Consider the following 20,820-nt stretch of genomic DNA (forward strand, 5'->3'; position numbering starts at 1 on the left):
GATGGATCTTTCAGATGTCTGGAACTTGCCTATTCCTTTTTGAAAGCCTTAAGTTTTAAACTATCTGCACTAGTAGCTTGTTTCACACGTTGATCACACTTTTACTAATGACATTTTGACTGACTTGCCTATTCATTTTAGCTTTCCTTATCTAGAACCTCTGCTCTGGTGTTTCTTACTCTGTTAGATAATATCATATGTATTGATTATTTGAAGACCAAAACTGTTATAGAGTGTGTGTCATCAGTTGTACAGAGCCTTGGTGAGGCCACACCTGGAATATCGTTTTCAGTTTTGGTCTCCTAATCTGAGGAAGAACATTCTTGCGATTGAGGGAGTAGAGCGAAGGTTCACCAGGTTGATTCCCGGGATGCAGGACTGACACATGAGGAGAGACTGGATCAACTGGGCTTGTGTCCACTGGAGTTTAGAAGAATGAGAGGGGATCTCATAGAAACATGTAAAATTCTGACGGGATTGGACAGGTTAGAGGCAGGAAGAATGTTCCCGTTGCTGGGGAGTTCCAGAACCAGGGGTCACAGTCTAAGAATAAGGGGTAAGCCATTTAGGACGAAGATGAAGAGAAACTTCTTCACTCAGAGAGTGGTTAACCTGTAAAATTCTCTACCGCAGAAAGTTGTTGAGGCCAGTTCATTAGACATATTCAAAAGGGAGTTAGATATGGCCCTTATGGCCAAAGGGATCAAGGGATACAGAGACCCCTTGGGGAAGAGTGACCATAATATGGTGGAATTCTGCATTAGGATGGAGAATGAAACAGTTAATTCAGAGACCATGGTCCAGAACTTAAAGAAGGGTAACTTTGAAGGTATGAGGCGTGAATTGGCTAGGATAGATTGGCGAATGATACTGAAGGGGTTGACTGTGGATGGGCAATGGCAGACATTTAGAGACCGCATGGATGAACTACAACAATTGTACATTCCTGTCTGGCGTAAAAATAAAAAAGGGAAGGTGGCTCAACCGTGGCTATCAAAGGAAATCAGGGATAGTATTAAAGCCAAGGAAGTGGCATACAAATTGGCCAGAAATAGCGGCGAACCCGGGGACTGGGAGAAATTTAGAACTCAGCAGAGGAGGACAAAGGGTTTGATTAGGGCAGGGAAAATGGAGTACGAGAAGAAGCTTGCAGGGAAAATTAAGACGGATTGCAAAAGTTTCTATAGATATGTAAAGAGAAAAAGGTTAGTAAAGACAAACGTAGGTCCCCTGCAGTCAGAATCAGGGGAAGTCATAACGGGGAACAAAGAAATGGCGGACCAATTGAACAAGTACTTTGGTTCGGTATTCACTGAGGAGGACACAAACAACCTTCCGGATATAAAAGGGGTCGGAGGGTCTAGCAAGGAGGAGGAACTGAGGGAAATCCTTATTAGTCGGGAAATTGTGTTGGGGAAATTGATGGAATTGAAGGCCGATAAATCCCCAGGGCCTGATGGACTGCATCCCAGAGTACTTAAGGAGGTGGCCTTGGAAATAGTGGATGCATTGACAGTCATTTTCCAACATTCCATTGACTCTGGGTCAGTTCCTATGGAGGGGAGGGTAGCCAATGTAACCCCACTTTTTAAAAAAGGAGGGAGAGAGATAACAGGGAATTATAGACCGGTCAGCCTGACATCGGCAGTGGGTAAAATGATGGAATCAATTATTAAGGATGTCATAGCAGTGCATTTGGAAAGAGGTGATATGATAGGTCCAAGTCAGCATGGATTTGTGAAAGGGAAATCATGCTTGACAAATCTTCTGGAATTTTTTGAGGATGTTTCCAGTAGAGTGGACAAAGGAGAACCAGTTGATGTGGTATATTTGGACTTTCAGAAGGCTTTCGACAAGGTCCCACACAAGAGATTAATGTGCAACGTTAAAGCACATGGGATTGGGGGTAGTGTGCTGACATGGATTGAGAACTGGTTGTCAGACAGGAAGCAAAGAGTAGGAGTAAATGGGTACTTTTCAGAATGGCAGGCAGTGACTAGTGGGGTACTGCAAGGTTCTGTGCTGGGGCCCCAGCTGTTTATACTGTATATTAATGATTTAGACGAGGGGATTAAATGTAGTATCTCCAAATTTGCTGATGACACTAAGTTGGGTGGCAGTGTGAGCTGCGAGGAGGATGCTATGAGGCTGCAGAGCGACTTGGATAGGTTAGGTGAGTGGGCAAATGCATGGCAGATGAAGTATAATGTGGATAAATGTGAGGTTATCCACTTTGGTGGTAAAAACAGAGAGACAGACTATTATCTGAATGGTGACAGATTAGGAAAAGGGGAGGTGCAACGAGACCTGGGTGTCATGGTACATCAGTCATTGAAGGTTGGCATGCAGGTACAGCAGGCGGTTAAGAAAGCAAATGGCATGTTGGCCTTCATAGCGAGGGGATTTGAGTACAGGGGCAGGGAGGTGTTGCTACAGTTGTACAGGGCATTGGTGAGGCCACACCTGGAGTATTGTGTACAGTTTTGGTCTCCTAACCTGAGGAAGGACATTCTTGCTATTGAGGGAGTGCAGCGAAGGTTCACCAGACTGATTCCTAGGATGGCGGGACTGACATATCAAGAAAGACTGGATCAACTGGGCTTGTATTCACTGAAGTTCAGAAGAATGAGAGGGGACCTCATAGAAACGTTTAAAATTCTGACGGGGTTAGACAGGTTAGATGCAGGAAGAATGTTCCCAATGTTGGGGAAGTCCAGAACCAGGGGACACAGTCTAAGGATAAGGGGGAAGCCATTTAGGACCGAGATGAGGAGGAATTTCTTCACCCAGAGAGTGGTGAACCTGTGAAATTCTCTACCACAGAAAGCTGTTGAGGCCAATTCACTAAATATATTCAAAAAGGAGTTAGATGAAGTCCTTACTACTAGGGGAATCAAGGGGTATGGTGAGAAAACAGGAATGGGGTACTGAAGTTGCATGTTCAGCCATGAACTCATTGAATGGCGGTGCAGGCTAGAAGGGCCGAATGGCCTACTCCTGCACCTATTTTCTATGTTTCTATGTTTCTATGAGAGAAGGCAGGAAAGGGGTACTGAGATTGAATGATCAGCCATGATCTTACTGAATGGCGGTGCAGGATCGAAGAGCCGAATGGCCTGCTCCTGCACCTAATTTCTATGTTTCTAGGTTTCTATGTTTGTATTATATTGAAATGGTCTGTAGAGTTGTTTGTATTTTTGTATCATTATGATGTTTTTGGACTGTACATGGACAGAAAAATATCTTTGATAGTACAATATGTATTAGAAATTTACTTAGGGAAGGATTTTACTGTCTTCTGCTGGTATAAAACATACAGCTTGATTTTATTTCTGTATGATAAAATATTTAGAAATGCAACTGCATGATATTGCTCAACTATAGTTAAGTAGATTTTACATCTGATCAAATTTTCAGGAAAAGAATGGTAGACATTTTATTAAGCCCAATAGTGCTTATTCTTCCCTGAAATATTAAATACAACTGTAGAAAACAATATTGGTTTGACTTAAATTACATGGAGTTATATTTGAGTTATCACTTCACATGAAATATATGGTTGTCACATTCACTCAGATCTCAATATGACTTAAAAGTTAGGCTTGGAAGATAAATGTCACTGTTAATCAATTGTACAGGTCACTGGCAATTGCTTTTACTGTAAGACAATGTTCCTTCATGTTATTTGCTGTCTATAGCTAAATGTGTACACAACCTATATATTGCCATTGATTATCCTTTTTTTGTGTATGTCAGTTTTATAACCAGATGACCACAACATGCTTCAAATTGATGTATTAACACTCTTAATTAGTACTCTTTTAAGTGTTACTAAAAAGTCATATGCTTTGAAATTACTTTGATGTTTATACACCTTTCATTATTGTCACTAAAAAGCCGCACAAGGCTGTCTCTCTATTTGGAACATTAGGAAAATAGAAAATTAAGTCCTTTCTGTTCTAAGCTGCAAAACAGTAACAAGTAAAATGTAACTACATTTGGGATAAACAGGGAGTGGTGTGGCACATGCTCAAGGACTTGATACTGTCTTGCAAGACTTCTGCTCAGACAATTTGCACCCAGACATGGGTGCAGTAATTTGTATCCCCCTTGGACTGCAGCATAACAGGGAGAATGAGCACAAGTGGCACAGAGTAGGACAAGCTGCCAGAAGAGAGAGGAGGGGGAGAAGGGCTCTCAGCAAGAGGCCATATCCACCAGGAGTCTTCCGGGAGCAATTGTCTTACCTCAACCTCAGTGAGCAACAGTGTGTGCGCTATCTCCACTTCACTAAGGAGGTGCTCACTGAAATCTGACACCTGCTGCAGGCAGAACTGCAACTTCAGAGCAGGGCGAGCACCACATTGCCAGTGCCTGTCAAGGTGACCGTGGCCATGAATTTTTATGCATCCGGTTCCTTCCGGGTTGGAGCAGGCGATAATTGCAATATCTCCCAGTTTGCCATCCACTGCTGAATAAAGGAGGTCACTGAGGCACTATATGCAAAGAGAGCTGAATACTTTTCATTCTCTATTGCCAGAGAGAAGCAGGAGGAGCGATTGTAATTGACTGCACGCACGTCGCTTTGCGGGCGCCGCATGTCAATTCGGAGATGTATCTCAACCGGAAGGAATTCCACTCCCTCAAAGTCCAGCTGGTGTGCCACCATTCTCAGCGCATCATGCAGGTCAATGCTCAGCATCCTGGCAGTGGTCATAATTCCTATGTCATGCCTTCATTCTGCGGCAGTCCACTGTACCATTTGCATTGGAGTTATTATGAGAAACCAGAGGTTTTTTTCCTTTTGTGCTGGCAACAGTAGAAATTCTGCTGACAAAGATAAAAGATTTGAGGTATGCCTCCAGAATTCTATCTGTATATATGCACACACAGTGGGGATGGAGGAATACAACAAAACGTTCTGCTATATGGCACTGCTAAAAGGACAGTACTCCATTGGAGAAGGTGGGGCATCTGCCTTTCAGGCGGATCACAGCCTAATGAATTGTAAGAGGAAGTTAAATGATTGAAGAACAATCAATGTTTGCAAAAGTAAATCAAAACACAAAGAAGATGCTTTGTTATAACTTGACAAAAATGTTAAAACTATGGCATTTTACTGAAACGTATTCCTGCTGGCTAAAGAGAAAACAAAAGGATACATACTTCTTCCTGTAAACCTGTATATTTCTCCTGCGCAGTTTTCCAGTCAGTCTTCAGTTTTAGAATAACCTGATCTCTGTTGCTGACCTGATTATCCAAACACAACAATGTAGATATGAATAACATAAGTACAATGGGCTCAATTTTTCCCAATGCCATTTTTTGGCGTATTTCAAGAGTTACTCCCGTTTTCTTTGGCCCCGGCTACTTCAAAAATATAACTTGCATGTTTTCCCGTTCTAATTTTCGTAATTGGTGCCGCGCAGCTTGTCCTTTAGCTTCGGGGGGATGGAACCTAAAGTCAGTGCCGAAAAAACGATGCCCACGCTTCTGCGCATGCGCGAAAAAGAAAATGATGTTTTTTTACACGACTGCTATGGGCGCGCACGCCCAGTACACTTCCCAGTCTGTATTCGGACATTTTTAAAGAGCCAGTTGTGTGTGAGAACTTTAATACTCAGTGGAAAAATTGGAGCTGTAATATGCAACGTGGCTCAAGGACTAAGAATTTCTCACAGGACATAGTGGAGGCACTAGTTACTGAAATTAAGGCCAGATGGCACAAGCTGGACACCAGCAGAGGTCACATAAAAGTTTCACCAAAAGAAATGAAGAAACGCTGCAACCAACTTGCAGAAGATTACTGTGCGATGGTGACCACCCCGAGGTCTGGAGGACAGTGCAAAAAGTGGCAGGACCTTGGTCAAGTAGTTAGTGTAAGTAATATTTTCATTTATTCACTGGACTTGCAATTGTAAATGTGACCATCTGTATGTCCCACCCAGCAGAAATGCACCCTCTCTAAAAAGCTACAGATTCATCTTTGCAGAGGAAGGTGGCACACAACAAAAGAGAAAGAACTCGAACAGGAGGAGGCCTGGGAAATCTGCACCCATTGCCACACTTGGAAGACAGAGTCACTGCTTTGATGGGTACTGCCTGGAGAAAAGCAAGCTGGGTCCATACTCGAGGGAGAGGGTAAGTCCTGCAAATTTCACATTCTGGCTTTGCTAAAAGTTAAGTACTGCGCGGGCTAGCCATGCTTCAGTTCATGGCGATGTCTCCGTCAGCTACGCTTCGGTTGATGCAATGTGCTATCATTCATCATGGTCCTTCAAATGAGCCTGCTGCCTGCGCTGTGTGAGTCTACTCATGTCATCCTGCCCCCTCCGCTGCTGCTAACCATTTGTCTGTTCTGATATATTTTGCAGAACTTGAGGCCAACCTTAACAAGGCTGAAGCCGAAGCAGAAGAAGATTCAGAAGAGGACAAACCTGAAGAGGAGAACATCTTCCAATAGCACCATCTAGGCCAAGAGCATGGGGGTGAGGGGGAGGAAGAGAGGAGGATGAAGACCCCACTGTTGTACCTACTCTGGAGGAGGTGCTGGTGCCGCCCATTGAGGTGCCAGTCCCTTTCTTGAATGGTACGCGTGTTGGGACATTCCATAGTTTCGCACAGTCTGAGGCTGCGGGTCCCAGTGGGATGCAGTGAGCCACAGCCAGGGTGAGGAGGGGAAGAAGAGCTCGACAGCGGTCTCCTGAGGTGCAGGATCTAACAGATGATGCAAAGAGCACTGACCTTACGCAATCACTCCTGGACACCAATAGTGGGGTGGGTAATGAGGTATTGGGACTGTTGGGAGAATTAACAACACTCTCATGAGAAATGGGAACACTGTCCGGGCACAGGTGGGAGGGAATGTCGCAGGTAGTTGAGACACTGTCAGGGCACATGAGGGAGGGAATGTCGGAGTTAGCTGCTGCAATAAGGGAACACACCCAGACCCCATAGCCATTGACGGAATCAACTGCCATTGTAAGATTTCTAAACCTCTGGCATTAAATTTGATGGTGAGACAATTCTTTTAAGAACAATTGGAACAGTTTATTAAAAAATACACACACATGCACATATCAGCAGTCGGCAATTATCCTACAGGTCTACCTTAGCTACAATAGATACAATGAGGTTATAATGAAGAGCGATATACGTTACTTCCCTTTGGCTGGCTGGTTTGAACACATGGCTTGCTGTTTTAGCTGGTCTTCAGTGGGAGGTCTTATGCCATGTTTCCAGCAGAGAGAAGAGGAAGAGAAAGGTCTTTGCCTGAGTTCTTTATACTTCTCAAAGCCATTGTCCCTCAAAATGCCTCCGGATTCCAGGGCAGTTCCTTATTGGCTCTCTTCACACATGTGGCTGCCTGGCCTGGCTAGCCTGGCTCAGCCATTGATTAGTTTAATGGCTTTACACAAAACCCATGCAGCAGATCTGTAGGCTTTCATTTTGTTTCTTTCAAAACTCAACCCATGCTGGCAACCTGTGGGCTTTCATTTTATTTCAACACAAACAGGCCTTTCTGTATAATCTACACTTTTAACATTTATACATACACAGAATCAATTTTAATCATTAATAAACACTTTTATTCTTATACCACTCCCACTCCAATCCCCAAGCCGGGCCTTCTACATTATCACCTGCCCACGCCCCTCCAATCAAGAAATGCGCATTACCCAAGATGCTCGAAAGAATAAGCTTAGTACCAACCCAAGAAATGCTGCGCGGGCAGGGGTGAAGTCACCAAGATCAAGCGCAGTGGGTGGTCTTAGAATAGGTGGAGGAGAGATGGGTGCAGCCTTTCTTTACTGCTGTTGTTGTTGTTGTTACTGTTCTCAAATTTAAAATTTTTTGTAAGTGATGTAAATTTACAAGTATAAGAGTTTAGAAGTCATCTTAATGTTTTTAAGTGATCTTAAAGTTTGTAAGTGATCTTAAAGCTTGTAAGTGATCTTAACTGCAAATTTTAAAGTTTGATACAAGAATATTTTTATTAAAGTTAAGTTAAGTGCAAACAAATGTTAAACTTTTGAATAAAATATATTTTAAATTATAACTGATTCATTTACATTATCTGTTCCATTATTAACACAACTTTTTGAACTAAAGAATAATCATTTCCATTATTTGTTCCATTAACACAACACATTACGGAACAGGTCCAAACAGTAAACATGGTCCATTTGGAATACTTGCCGCTGAGCCTTCAAGCAGAAAAGCCTTCACGGATGAGCTGCTGGCGCAAGGCTCGAGCAATCGTTAAAGGGCCCTACTCTGCCGTCGTGCTCTGGGTTCAGGTAGCTGCATGGCTTCCTCCTCCTCCTCCTCGTCATCTGCATGTTCCTCCTCATCATCAGCCACTATCACCTCAGGTAGGTCTTCTACTACCAGCTGCTGCTGCCTCATGATGGTTAAGTTACGCAGCATGCAGCAGACAACAGTGAACGGACTAAGAATCTCAGGGGAATATTGCAAGTAGCCTCTGGAATGGACCAGGCATCGGAAATGATGCTTCAAGATGCCAAAGGTCCTCTCTATTTAGCTGCACATCACAATGTGCGACTTGTTGTATTCCCAGTCAGCTTCCGTCCAGGTTATGCGTAGGGCCGTCATGAGCCAGGTGGCGAGGCCATACCCTTTGTCTCCCAGCAGCCAGCTCTGCCCTTCTGGCTGCTGCTGAAACATGGCAGATATAACACTCTTGCATAGGATGAATGCATCATGGGTGCTCCCAGGGTATCTCACATCGACTGACATGATGCGATGCATGTCGTCACACACGAGCTGCACATTCATGGAGTGGAAGCCTTTTCTGTTCCTGTACATCTCGGAATCCTCCAAAGGTACTCGCAAGGCAATGTGGGTACAATCAATGCAGCCCTGTACCTTTGGGAAGCCAGCAATCCTGGAGAAGCCCACAGCCCTGTCACGCATTGCCTGGGTGGTCATGGGGAACTTTATGTAGTCATTCCTCCGGGCATATAGTGCAGCAGTCACCTGCCTAATGCAGATATGTGTTGCATGTTGAGAAATGGCGCACACACCCCAGTTGTGGCCTGGAATGATTCAGATGCGTAAAATGAAAGTGCAGCTGCAACCTTTACTTCAACTGACAAAGCAATTCTCCTGACGCTTCTAGGGTGCAGATCTGTTTTTACTAACTCACAGATCTCAGTTACAACTTCTTTGCGGAAACGCAGCTTTCTCACACAGTCTGCATCACTCAAGTGCAGGTATGAATGCCTGTCTCGATATACCTGATGCAGGTAAGGCCTCCTGCCCATCATCCTATGTGCTCTGAGGTTCCTCATGTGATGATGTCTAATCAATCGTCTCCTCCACAGCACCATCATGCAGAAGGCTTGCACGAGGTATGGCATTGTCAATATTCGCCCCATAATTAAATTGTAGCTTTGCAAGAAGCTCAAAACAGCAGGACAAAGCAGATCAAACCTTCTTTCCTCTCTCTCTGCCCAAGCTTGACACCCTAGTATGGACCACACCCTGGTCTGCGCATGCGCAATAGGCTTGCTTAAAACAGGAAGCTAAGCATTCAATGAAGACATTTGGGCCAATGAAGTCAAATGCAATTCTTTAATTTTAGATTTTTTTCAAAGTACCACCCCACCACCGACCGAACATCTCCTTACCAGGCTTGAGTGTCGCCGGCAGAATCGCTCCCTCACCTGGACACAGGGGCTCGGTGTCAACCACCCCCATCCACTGGGTTTCTTTTGTAACGGCTGTATGTCTAAGGGTTCTCATTCCTTCAGTTGGCTTCCACCCACCCCCATCCCGGGCTTCTTTTCAAGCCGAGCACCGAGCCCGTATCCAGACGAGGGAGCGATTCTGCCGGCTGACGCTCCGACCCTCAAGCCCGGTGAGGAGACGTTTGGTGGTGGCATGGTACTTTGAAAAAAAATCAGAAATTAAAGAATTGCATTGGACTTCCATTTTCTCCCTTTTGACTTTTAAAAATTAAGCTTCATGATGCATATTCTTCGTCTTCTTGACTCCGTCCAAAGCTTTGCATAAAAGCAATGGCGTCTTTCTGCATCGATTTTTTAAATGTGCGCTGGTTTTTCTTAAGTGCCCAGAAGGTTTTTTGGGAATGGTCACATACGCCGTCCTAGGAAAAATGCAAGTTGGCAAAACTTGCTTAAATATGAAAAACTGGCAGAGACATCAGGTTATGCCCCCTATGATGCAAAAAAAACAAACCTAAAAAAATCTCATTATGTTCAGAATAAAGTAATGTAACGGAGTACTGTAGATTTGAGTAAGTGTGACCTTAGTTCCTTTATTTCAACTTCAGTGTTGGTACAGCATGGGAGGCCTGTTTATATACAGTGCTCCCAAGGGATGCTGGGATCCCTTGGGACTCCAACAGGTACACCCTCTGGTGGCGGTTTAATACTGGTTACATAGGGTTGCATACATAACATCACTCCCCCCCAAAGTCAACAGTACACTTATTTACAGAGTGAGACGATCTGGGGCCTTTCGCTCCCTAGTTGATCGTCTAGGTACAAATGCAAGTGTAGGTGAGTTGGTTGGTTCTTCGCTGGACTGCTCTGCAGCTGGCTTTGCTGGGCTGCTGGGGATGGTGAGTTCAGCTTCGTGGTCAATCGTGATGTCGGTTGCCACTTGTGTGTGTGTCGGGGGGGGGGGTCGAAGTTGGTGGTGTCCTCTTCGGGTTACTCGTGGCTGTCTGTGAATCGCAGTTTGGTTTGGTCCAAATGCTTTCTGCAAGTTAGTCCATTTGCAAGTTTGACCTAAAACACCCTACTCCCTTCTTTGGCTATGACAATGCTGGGAAGCCATTTGAGACCATGTCCATAGTTGAGTACTAATACAGGGTCATTGACCTCAATATCGCGTGACAAATTTGCGTGATTATGGTACATGATTTGTTGACGCCGCCTGTCCTCGACGTGATCATGGAGATCAGGGTGGACGAGAGAGAGCCTTGTTTAGAGCGCCCTTTTCATGAACAGCTTGGTTGGGGGAACCCTGGTAAGCGAGTGGGATCTGGTGCGGTAGCTGAGCAGCACTCGGGACAGGCGAGTCTGCAGGGAGCCTTCCGACACGTGTTTCAAGCTTTGCTTGATGGTTTGGACTGCCCTTTCTGCCTGACCGTTGGATGCGGGTTTGAACGGGGCAGATGTGATGTGCTTGATCCAATTGCGGGTCATGAATTCCTTGAATTCAGCACTGGTGAGGCACGGCCAATTGTCGCTGACAAGGACATCAGGCAGGCCATACGTGGCGAACATGGCTCGTAGGCTTTCGATGGTGGCAGTGGACATGCTTACAGACATTATTACACACTCGATCCATTTTGAGTAGGCACCCACAACAACCAAAAACATTTTGCCTAGAAACGGGCCAGCGAAGTCAAAGTGGATCCTCGACCACGATTTAGAGAGCCATGACCACAAACTTAGCGGTGCCTCCTTGGGTGCATTGCTCAGTTGAGACTCCAAATCTGAGTTGATGCCAGGCCACAACACATGGGATCTGGCTATGGCTTTCATTATTACTATGCCTGGGTGGGTACTGTGTAGGTCGCGTACGAACGTTTCCCTGCCTTTCTTAGGCAAAACCACGTGATTACTCCACAAAAGACATTCCGCCTGTATGGACATTTCGTCTTTGCGCCGCTGTAACGGCTTGATCTCTTCATGCATCTCCCAGCTCCCATGGAGGAAACAGTTTTTTTTACAAGGGACAGTAAAGGATCCTGGCTGGTCCAGCTCCTGATCTGGCGGGTCGAACGGGTGACTTTTCATTTTCAAATGCATCCATCACCAAGAGCAAGTCTGCAGGCTGTGCCATTTCCACCCCGGTGGTGGGCAATGATAGCCGACTGATAGTATCAGTGCAGTTCCATGTGCCTGGTCTGTGGCGGATTACAAAGTTATATGCAGATAGCGTGAGCGCCCATCTTTGGATGCGAGCAGAGGGATTGCTATTAATCCCTTTGCTCTCTAAGAATAGCGATATGAGCATCTTATGGTCAGTTTCTAACTCAAACTTAAGACCAAACAGATACCGGTGCATTTTTTTTTACCCTCTGGGACGCATGCCAGAGCTTCTTTATCAATCATGCTGTAGGCCCTTTCAGCCTTGGACAAATTCCTGGACGCATAGGCGACCAGTTGCAATGTTCTCGATTCATTTGGTTGTTGTAACACACACCCGACCCCGTACGAAGACGCATCGCAAGCTGGCACTAAACGTTTACATGGGTCATACAGAACAAGCAGTTTGTTGGAACATAACAGATTTCTGGCTTTCTCAAAAGCAGTCTCTTGTGATTTCCCCCATACCCAGTCATCTATCTTGCGTAGCAACATGTGTAGAGGTTCTAGCAAGGTGCTTAACCAGGGTAGGAAATTACCAAAATAATTGAGGAGTCCCAGGAATGACCGCAGCTCCGTCACGTTCTGTGATCTCGGCGCATTCTTGATGGTCTCTGTCTTGGCGTCGGTGGATCTGATGCCGTCTGCTGCGATTCTTCTCCCTAAGAAGTCGACCTCTGGTGCCAGGAAAACACACTTCGAGCATTTCAACCTGAGTCCCACACTAGCCAACTTAGAACCGCTTCCAGGTTCTTCAATTGTTCGATGGTTTCCCGGCATGTGATCAATATGTTGTCCTGGAAAACCACGGTGCGTGGAACCAACTTTTGCAGGCTCTCCATGTCCCTTTGAAAAATAGCCGCGGCCGATCGAATCCCAAATGGGTATCTATTGGAGATGAACAGGCCTTTGTGCGTGTTGATGCAGGTGAGGCCTTTCGAAGATTCCATCAGCTCCTGCATCATGTAGGCCGAGGTCAGGTCCAACTTGGTGAACGTCTTTCCTCCTGCCAGGGTTGTAAATAGGTCGTCTGCCTTGGGTAGCGGGTACTGGTCCTGCAGCGAAAAACGGTTCATCGTTACTTTATAGTCCCCACAAATTCTGACTGTGCCATCGTCCTTGAGGACCGGAACAATCGGACTGGCCACTCGTTGAACTCCACTGGCGTGATGATGCCTTCTCGCTGCAGCCTGTCTAGCTCGATCTCCACTTTTTCTCTCATCATATATGGCACCGCACGTGCCTTGTGGTGGATGGGTCGTGTACCGGGAACCAAGTGGATCTGCACCTTCGCCCCCAAGAAACTTTCCATGCCTGGCTCAAACAACAATGGAATCTTGCTCAGAACCTGTAAACATGAGGTGTCGTCGACAGACAAGAGCGCTGGGATGTCATCCCAGTTCCAGCAGATTTTTCCCAGCCAGCTTCTGCCGAACAGTGTGGGGCCATCTTCTGGTACAATCCGTAGTGGGAGTTCGTGCACTGCTCCATCATAGGAGACTTTTACTGCTGCGCTGCCAATTACAGGGATCAGCTCTTTGGTGTAAGTTCTCAGCTTGGTTTGACTGGGGCTAAGCTTGGGCCTGTGTGCCTTGTTGCACCACAGCCTGTCGAAGGCCTTTTTGCTCATGATAGACTGACTCACACCCGTGTCCAGTTCCATGGATACTGGAATTCCGTCCAGTTCGACTTTTAACATGATCGGTGGACATTTTGTGGTGAAGGTGTGTACCTCATACACCTCTGCTTCCTCGGTTCGAGTCTCTAGTTGAGTTTAATCTGCCATGGATCGATCTTCCTCTGCAGCGTGGTGGTTTGCGGGTTTTGCAGCTTGTCTGCACATTCGCTGGAGGTGTCGCATTGTTCCACAGCCTTTGCACACAGTGTTTGAAGCGGCATTGATGGGCTCGATGATCACCTCCGCAGCTCCAACAAGGTGTTAATTGCCTCGCATTAACGTTTGATGGCGGACTCTGGGTCATCTGAGGTCGTGCAGCTGCAGGCATGTACGTTCTGCCATATGCATTCCTGCCTGAAAACGATGTTACCTTTTGCACAGTGCTTGCCGAAACCTCTATGCTGCGAAATTTGTTTGGTGTTATCGCTGGTGGACATTAATGCCTGGGCTATCGTTATTTCGGTGTTTCATCAAAGCATAGAAAATAGGTGCAGAAGTAGGCCATTCGGCCCTTCAACAGTCAATAGTTTGCGAAGGATAACCTCATGGCCAATGCCAAGCACAAAAAAGTCTCTTCACATTTGTTCCAGGAATCCATCTAATTCGCAATGTCCTGCAAGGCGCCTTAGTTCGGCGATGTAGCTCGCCACTTCCTGTCTTTCAGACCGTTGACATGTGTAAAATCGATACCTTGCCATCAGAACGCTTTCCTTCGGATTTAGGTGCTCCAGGACCAACGTACTCAGTTCTTCATACGATTTGGTTGTAGGTTTCACCAGAGCAAGAAGATTCTTCATGAGGCCATAGGTTGTTGCCCCGCAGACGGTGAGGAGGATCGCCCTTCGTTTGGCAGCATTCTCACCCCCTTCCAGCTCGTTGGCCACGAAGTATTGGTCGAGTCTCTCCACGAAGGCCTCCCAATCGTCCCCTTATGAGTATATCTCCAGGATACCAACAGCTCTCTGCATTTTCACGTGATGGTTCGTTATCTTGTCGCCAGTTGTTATGTTCATAATAAAGTAATGTAACTGAGTACCATAGACGTGAGTAAGTGTGACCTTAGTTCCTTTATTACAACTCCAGAGTGTTGGTACAGCATGGGAGGCCTGCTTATATACAGTGCTCCCTAGGGATGCTGGGATTCCTTGTGACTCCAACAGGTACGTCCTCTGGTGACGGCATAATACTGGTTACATAGCGTTGCATAGATAACACTAAGTGAGTTACGTTGGCGCAGAAATTTTAGGGAAACTTGGATATTTCAATTTACGCCTAAAAAAGTGGCACATGCCAAAAAAAAGCGCAGATAACTGAGGAAAATTGAGCCCTATATATCTAATATTATCAAACTAGGATTAATATACCTGTTGCTATATCTTTGGCCACTAGATTTTTATATCGAGATTCGGTCACATTGAAAAGAAAAATATAAGCTGATTTCTATTTTATGTTATTCTAATCTATTCTATTTTGTTTACTGAGAAGTGCAAATACAAGCACAAATCCATAAAATGCACCATTTTTAGCACCACGTTTAGCACCAATATAGCCTCAGAAAAAGTTACAAAATGATCCTACCAAAGACACGGATTATAAAATAAAAATTTCTAATTCTTATTTATCTTTAAAACTTGCAGTGGCAGAGACATAGAAACATAGAAAATAGGTGCAGGAGTAGGCCATTCGGCCCTTCTAGCCTGCACCGCCATTCAATGAGTTCATGGCTGAACATGCAACTTCAGTACCCCATTACTGCTTTCTCGCCATACCCCTTGATCCCCCGAGTAGTAAGGACTTCATCTAACTCCCTTTTGAATATATTTAGTGAATTGGCCTCAACTACTTTCTGTGGTAGAGAATTCCACAGGTTCACCACTCTCTGGGTGAAGAAGTTTCTCCTCATCTTGGTCCTAAATTGCTTACCCCTTATCCTTAGACTGTGACCCCTGGTTCTGGACTTCCCCAACATTGGGAACATTCTTCCTGCATCTAACCTGTCTAAACCCGTCAGAATTTTAAACGTTTCTATGAGGTCCCCTCTCATTCTTCTGAACTCCAGTGAATACAAGCCCAGTTGATCCAGTCTTTCTTGATAGGTCAGTCCCACCATCCCGGGAATCAGTCTGGTGATTCTTCGCTGCACTCCCTCGATAGCAAGAATGTCCTTCCTCAAGTTAGGAGACCAAAACTGTACACAATACTCCAGGTGTGGCCTCACCAAGGCCCTGTACAACTGTAGCAACACCTCCCTGCCCCTGTACTCAAATCCCCTCGCTATGAAGGCCAACATGCCATTTGCTTTCTTAACCGCCTGCTGTACCTGCATGCCAACCTTCAATGACTGATGTACCATGACACCCAGGTCTCGTTGCACCTCCCCTTTTCCTAATCTGTCACCATTCAGATAATAGTCTGTCTCTCTGTTTTTACCACCAAAGTGGATAACCTCACATTTATCCACATTATACTTCATCTGCCATGCATTTGCCCACTCACCTAACCTATCCAAGTCACTCTGCAGCCTCATAGCATCCTCCTCGCAGCTCACACTACCACCCAACTTAGTGTCATCCGCAAATTTGGAGATACTACATTTAATCCCCTCGTCTAAATCATTAATGTACAATGTAAACAGCTGGGGCCCCAGCACAGAACCTTGCGGTACCCCACTAGTCACTGCCTGCCATTCTGAAAAGTCCCCATTTACTCCTACTCTTTGCTTCCTGTCTGACAACCAGTTCTCAATCCACGTCAGCACACTACCCCCAATCCCATGTGCTTTAACTTTGCACATTAATCTCTTGTGTGGGACCTTGTCGAAAGCCTTCTGAAAGTCCAAATATACCACATCAACTGGTTCTCCCTTGTCCACTTTACTGGAAACATCCTCAAAAAATTCCAGGTGGTTTGTCAAGCATGATTTCCCTTTCACAAATCCATGCTGACTTGGACCTATCATGTCACCATTTTCCAAATGCACTGCTATGACATCCTTAATAGTTGATTCCATCATTTTACCCACTACTGAGGTCAGGCTGACCGGTCTATAATTCCCTGTTTTCTCTCTCCCTCCTTTTTTAAAAAGTGGGGTTACATTGGCTACCCTCCACTCAATAGGAACTGATCCAGAGTCAATGGAATGTTGGAAAATGACTGTCAATGCATCCGCTATTTCCAAGGCCACCTCCTTAAGTACTCTGGGATGCAGTCCATCAGGCCCTGGGGATTTATCGGCCTTCAATCCCATCAATTTCCCCAACACAATTTCCTGACTAATAAAGATTTCCCTCAGTTCCTCCTCCTTACTAGACCCTCTGACCCCTTTTATATCCGGACCTCATCATCCCACGTTGGTTATAGCTTTCCAAAATAGATATGTTATTGATTCTTTTTCAGAGCGTTAAACAAATTGTATCGTAATTATCTGAGAAAATATTAATACAGTATAAAGTAGAATGGTTTAGAATGGTTACAGCATTTGACCCATCGAGCCTGTGCCAGCTCTCTGCAAGAGGACTTCAGCTAGTCCCACTCCCCGACCTTTCCCCACAGTACTGCACATTTTTTCCTTCAGGTACTAATTCAATTCCCTTTTGAAAGCCACAATTGAATCTGCCTCCACCACCCTTTCAGGCAGTGCATTCCAGATCCTAGCCACTTGCTGCGTAAAATGTTTTTCCTCATGTCGCCTTTGGTTCTCCTGCCAATCACCTTAAATCCATGTCCTCTGGTTCTCGACCCTTCTGCCAATGGAAACAGTTTCTCTCTATCTACTCTGTCTAGACCCATCATGATTTTGAACACCTCTGTCAAATCTCATCTCAACCTTCTCTGCACTAAGGAGAACAACCCCAGCTTCTCCAGTCTATCCACATAGCTGAAGTCCCTCATCCCTGGAACCATTTTTGTAAATCTTTTCTGCGCCCTCTTTAAGGCCTTCACATCCTTCCTAACGTGTGGTGCCTGGAATTGGACACAATATTCCAGTTGAGGTCGAACCAGTGTTTTATAAAGGTTCATTATAACTTCCTTGCTTTCAAGTAAAAGTACCTGCAGTATAATTAATGTAATTTTAAATTTACTTTGAAAAAGATTACATTAAAATGGAAGAAATAATGTTGCAAATGTTTATGTCATTGATGAGCATTTTTGGTTTGTAGTAGTCAATATAGGAAGAGAAGTAGGCCATTTAGCCCCTCGAGCCTGTTCCACCATTCAATTAGACCATGGCTAATGTGTGACCTAATCCCTTAATACCATTCGTTAACAAAAATTTATCAATCTCAGATTTAAAATTAACAATTGACCTGGCATCAATTCAACATTTAAGATGCACTATAAGTAACTGAACATTTATTTATTGAATTTGATCAATTCTTTTGGATCAAGTGCCAGGTAATGGTTAATTTAAAATCCAAAGACCTCAAGTTTCCATATAGCTGTTTGAGTGCATGCAACAATGAAAGCTTAATTATATTTCCTATTTTATCTTTTTCTGACTCTAATCTTGAAGACTTGATCTTGTAACCAGCAAGGTTAAATAGAACTGAATACCCTCCCCTGTCTCTAGCACTAGTGATGCTCTGTGGATGAGTCAATAAGAGCTTCAACAATGTCTTATGAGGTAACATGACAAGAAGCATGACAACTGATCACAGAAACAATAGACAAGCTGTAATGTTAACAATTTACGATAACTACTGATCATGTTAACCTTATTTGGTCACCAGTTGCTTAAAATCCTTTACATTTTAATAATAGTATGACAATTCTAACTTTTCGTTAATTTTAAAGTAGGAAAAACACTGTATTTAAATATTAATAAAATATGCAAAGAGTGACAGCAACAATTTATGCTTGTATTGACATCTCTAACATACCTCTTGTTGAGCAGTTCTATGTTTCTCAATAATTACAGCCATCTCCAGTTCTATTTTCTGCTTCTCAATGCTGAGCTTGCTGATATCCAGGGAATGCTGTTTTATTTGGTCTGTCAACTTCGTAGTTTCTTCCTTTAGCTTCTGCACGAGTTTTTCTCTGTGGAGGAACTGAGATCAGAACTGAAAGCTGCAGCCATTATTTCAAATAATTTCATCATGTCCTTGAATTCTAACACCTAATACAATTTCCTATGTGAATATATTTGCGTGAGCAATTCAGAGTTACAGTCATCCATAATAGATTATTCACAACAGATGTAGCTGTCCTCTTTCAAATAAAGTTTTCCCCATATCAATATGCTTAGTTTACAGCCAGGATACAAAGCTTGTATAACTCTCTGGTAGGTTCTGATGACACATTAAAACTACATTACATCGTCCTGTTATGTGAACTTTGACTTTGATGGTTCAATATATAATGACACCACATCATCTTTTTTCAGTTCTTCTTAACTTTTAAAATACAATGGGGCCAATTCTTATCTCCAGCTCTAAATCAGTTCTGAATGGATAAGAAATTCCTTCTGAAAGGTCAATTGCAAATAGCACTCAATTCTGCAGTGTATATTATTGACAGCACCAGATACAGACTCACATAAGAGCATAAGAAATAGGAGCAGGAGTAGACCATTCGGTCCTTCGAGTCTGCTCTGCCATTCAATAAGATCGTAGCTGATCTTCTATCTCAATTCCAACTTCCCGCACTATCCCCATATCCCTTGGTTCCCTTAGTATCCAAAAATCTATCAATCTCTCTCTCTTGAATATATTCAATGACTGAGCATCCACAGCCCACTGAGGTAGAGAATTCCAAAGATTCACAACCCTTTGAGTGAAGAAATCTCAACTCATTTCAGTCCTAAATGGCTGACCCTTTACTCTGAGACTGTGAACCTTAGTTCTGGACTCCACAGTCAGGGAAAACAACCTCTCAGCATCTATCCTGTTAAGCCGCTTAGGAATTTTATACATTTCAATGAGATCACCTCTCATTCTGTTAAACTACAGAGAATAAAGGCCTAATGTACTCAATCTCTTTTTGTAGGACAATACCCCCAGCCCTAGAATTAGTCTGTTGAACTTTCGTTGCACTCCCTCTCAGGCAAGTATATCCTTCCTTAGGTAAGGGGACCAAACCTGTGCACAGTACTCCAGGTGTAGTTTTACCAAAGCCCTACAAGATTGCAGTAAGACTGCTTTACTCTTATACTCCAATCCTTTTGTAATAATAGCTAACACACCATTTGCTTTCCTAGTTGCTTGTTGTACCTGCATGTTAACTTTCCGTGATTCATGTACAAGGACACCCAGGTCCCATTGAATGCTTTCCTATTTTTCCTACTCAAGTGGATAACTTCACATCTCTCCACATTATATTCCATCTGCCATGTTCTTGCTTACTCATTTAATCTGTCTATATCCCTTTGTAGCTTGTGTGTGTCCTCTTCACAACTTACTTTCCCACCTAGCTTTGTATCATCAGCAAACTTGGATACATTAGGCTCGGTCCACTTCTCTAAGTCATTGCTATAGATTATATAAATAGCTGAGGCCCAAGCACTGATTCTTGTGGTACCCCACTAGTTACAGCCTGCAACCCCAAAATTGACCCATTTATTCCTACTCTCCATTTTCTGTCCATCAACCAATCCTCAATCTATGCTAATATATTAGCCCCAATCCCATAAACCCCAATTTTGTATCGAATGTTTTTTGAATATCAAAATAAACTACATACACTGGTTCCTCCTTATCTACCCTGCTACTTACATCCTCAAAAAACTCTTAACAGATTTGTCAAACACGATTTCCCATTCCTAAATCCGTGTTGACTCTGCCCAATCATATTATGAATTTCTCCACCGCCCTGTTTCCACCTCGCCAATGATAGATTCTAACATTTTCCCTACTACTGATGTCAGGCTAACTTATCTATAGTTCCCTATTTCTCTCTCCCTCCTTCCTTGAATAGCGGGATTACATTTGCTATGGTCCAATCCATGAGGACTGTTCTAGGCAATTCGGGAAGATCAAAACCAATGCATCCACTATCTCTGTAGCCTTTTAAAATCCGAGGATGTAGGCCATTAGGTCCAGGGTATTTGTCAGCTTTTGGTCCCATTAATTTCTCCAGTACTATTTCTTTACTAATACTAATTTTCCTAAGTGCATCCTCACTCGACCATTGGCTCCTTACCATTTCCAGAATGTTTTTTGTCTTCTTCCGTGAAAACAGATACAAAGTATTTGTTTAATGTCTCTGCCATTTCCTTATTCCCCATTATAATTTCTCCTGTCTCTACCTGTAATGGACCCATGCTTAATTTCACGAATC

General features: G+C 44.0%; 1 protein-coding gene across 1 annotated transcript in view; it reads right to left on the reverse strand.

Annotated features, from left to right (window-relative positions):
- The window catches only part of LOC139266053 (polyamine-modulated factor 1-binding protein 1-like), an 887,264-nt gene that overhangs the window by 413,461 nt on the left and 452,983 nt on the right, over positions 1 to 20,820 (reverse strand). The window contains exons 14-15 of the mRNA XM_070883919.1: positions 18,426 to 18,593; positions 5,167 to 5,250 (exon numbers count right to left, since the gene is read on the reverse strand). Coding sequence (XP_070740020.1) covers positions 5,167 to 5,250; positions 18,426 to 18,593 — 252 coding nt within the window. The remainder of the gene's footprint in view (positions 1 to 5,166; positions 5,251 to 18,425; positions 18,594 to 20,820) is intronic.

Source organism: Pristiophorus japonicus, chromosome 1 (assembly GCF_044704955.1).
Source record: "Pristiophorus japonicus isolate sPriJap1 chromosome 1, sPriJap1.hap1, whole genome shotgun sequence".
Taxonomy (NCBI): Eukaryota; Metazoa; Chordata; class Chondrichthyes; family Pristiophoridae; genus Pristiophorus; species Pristiophorus japonicus.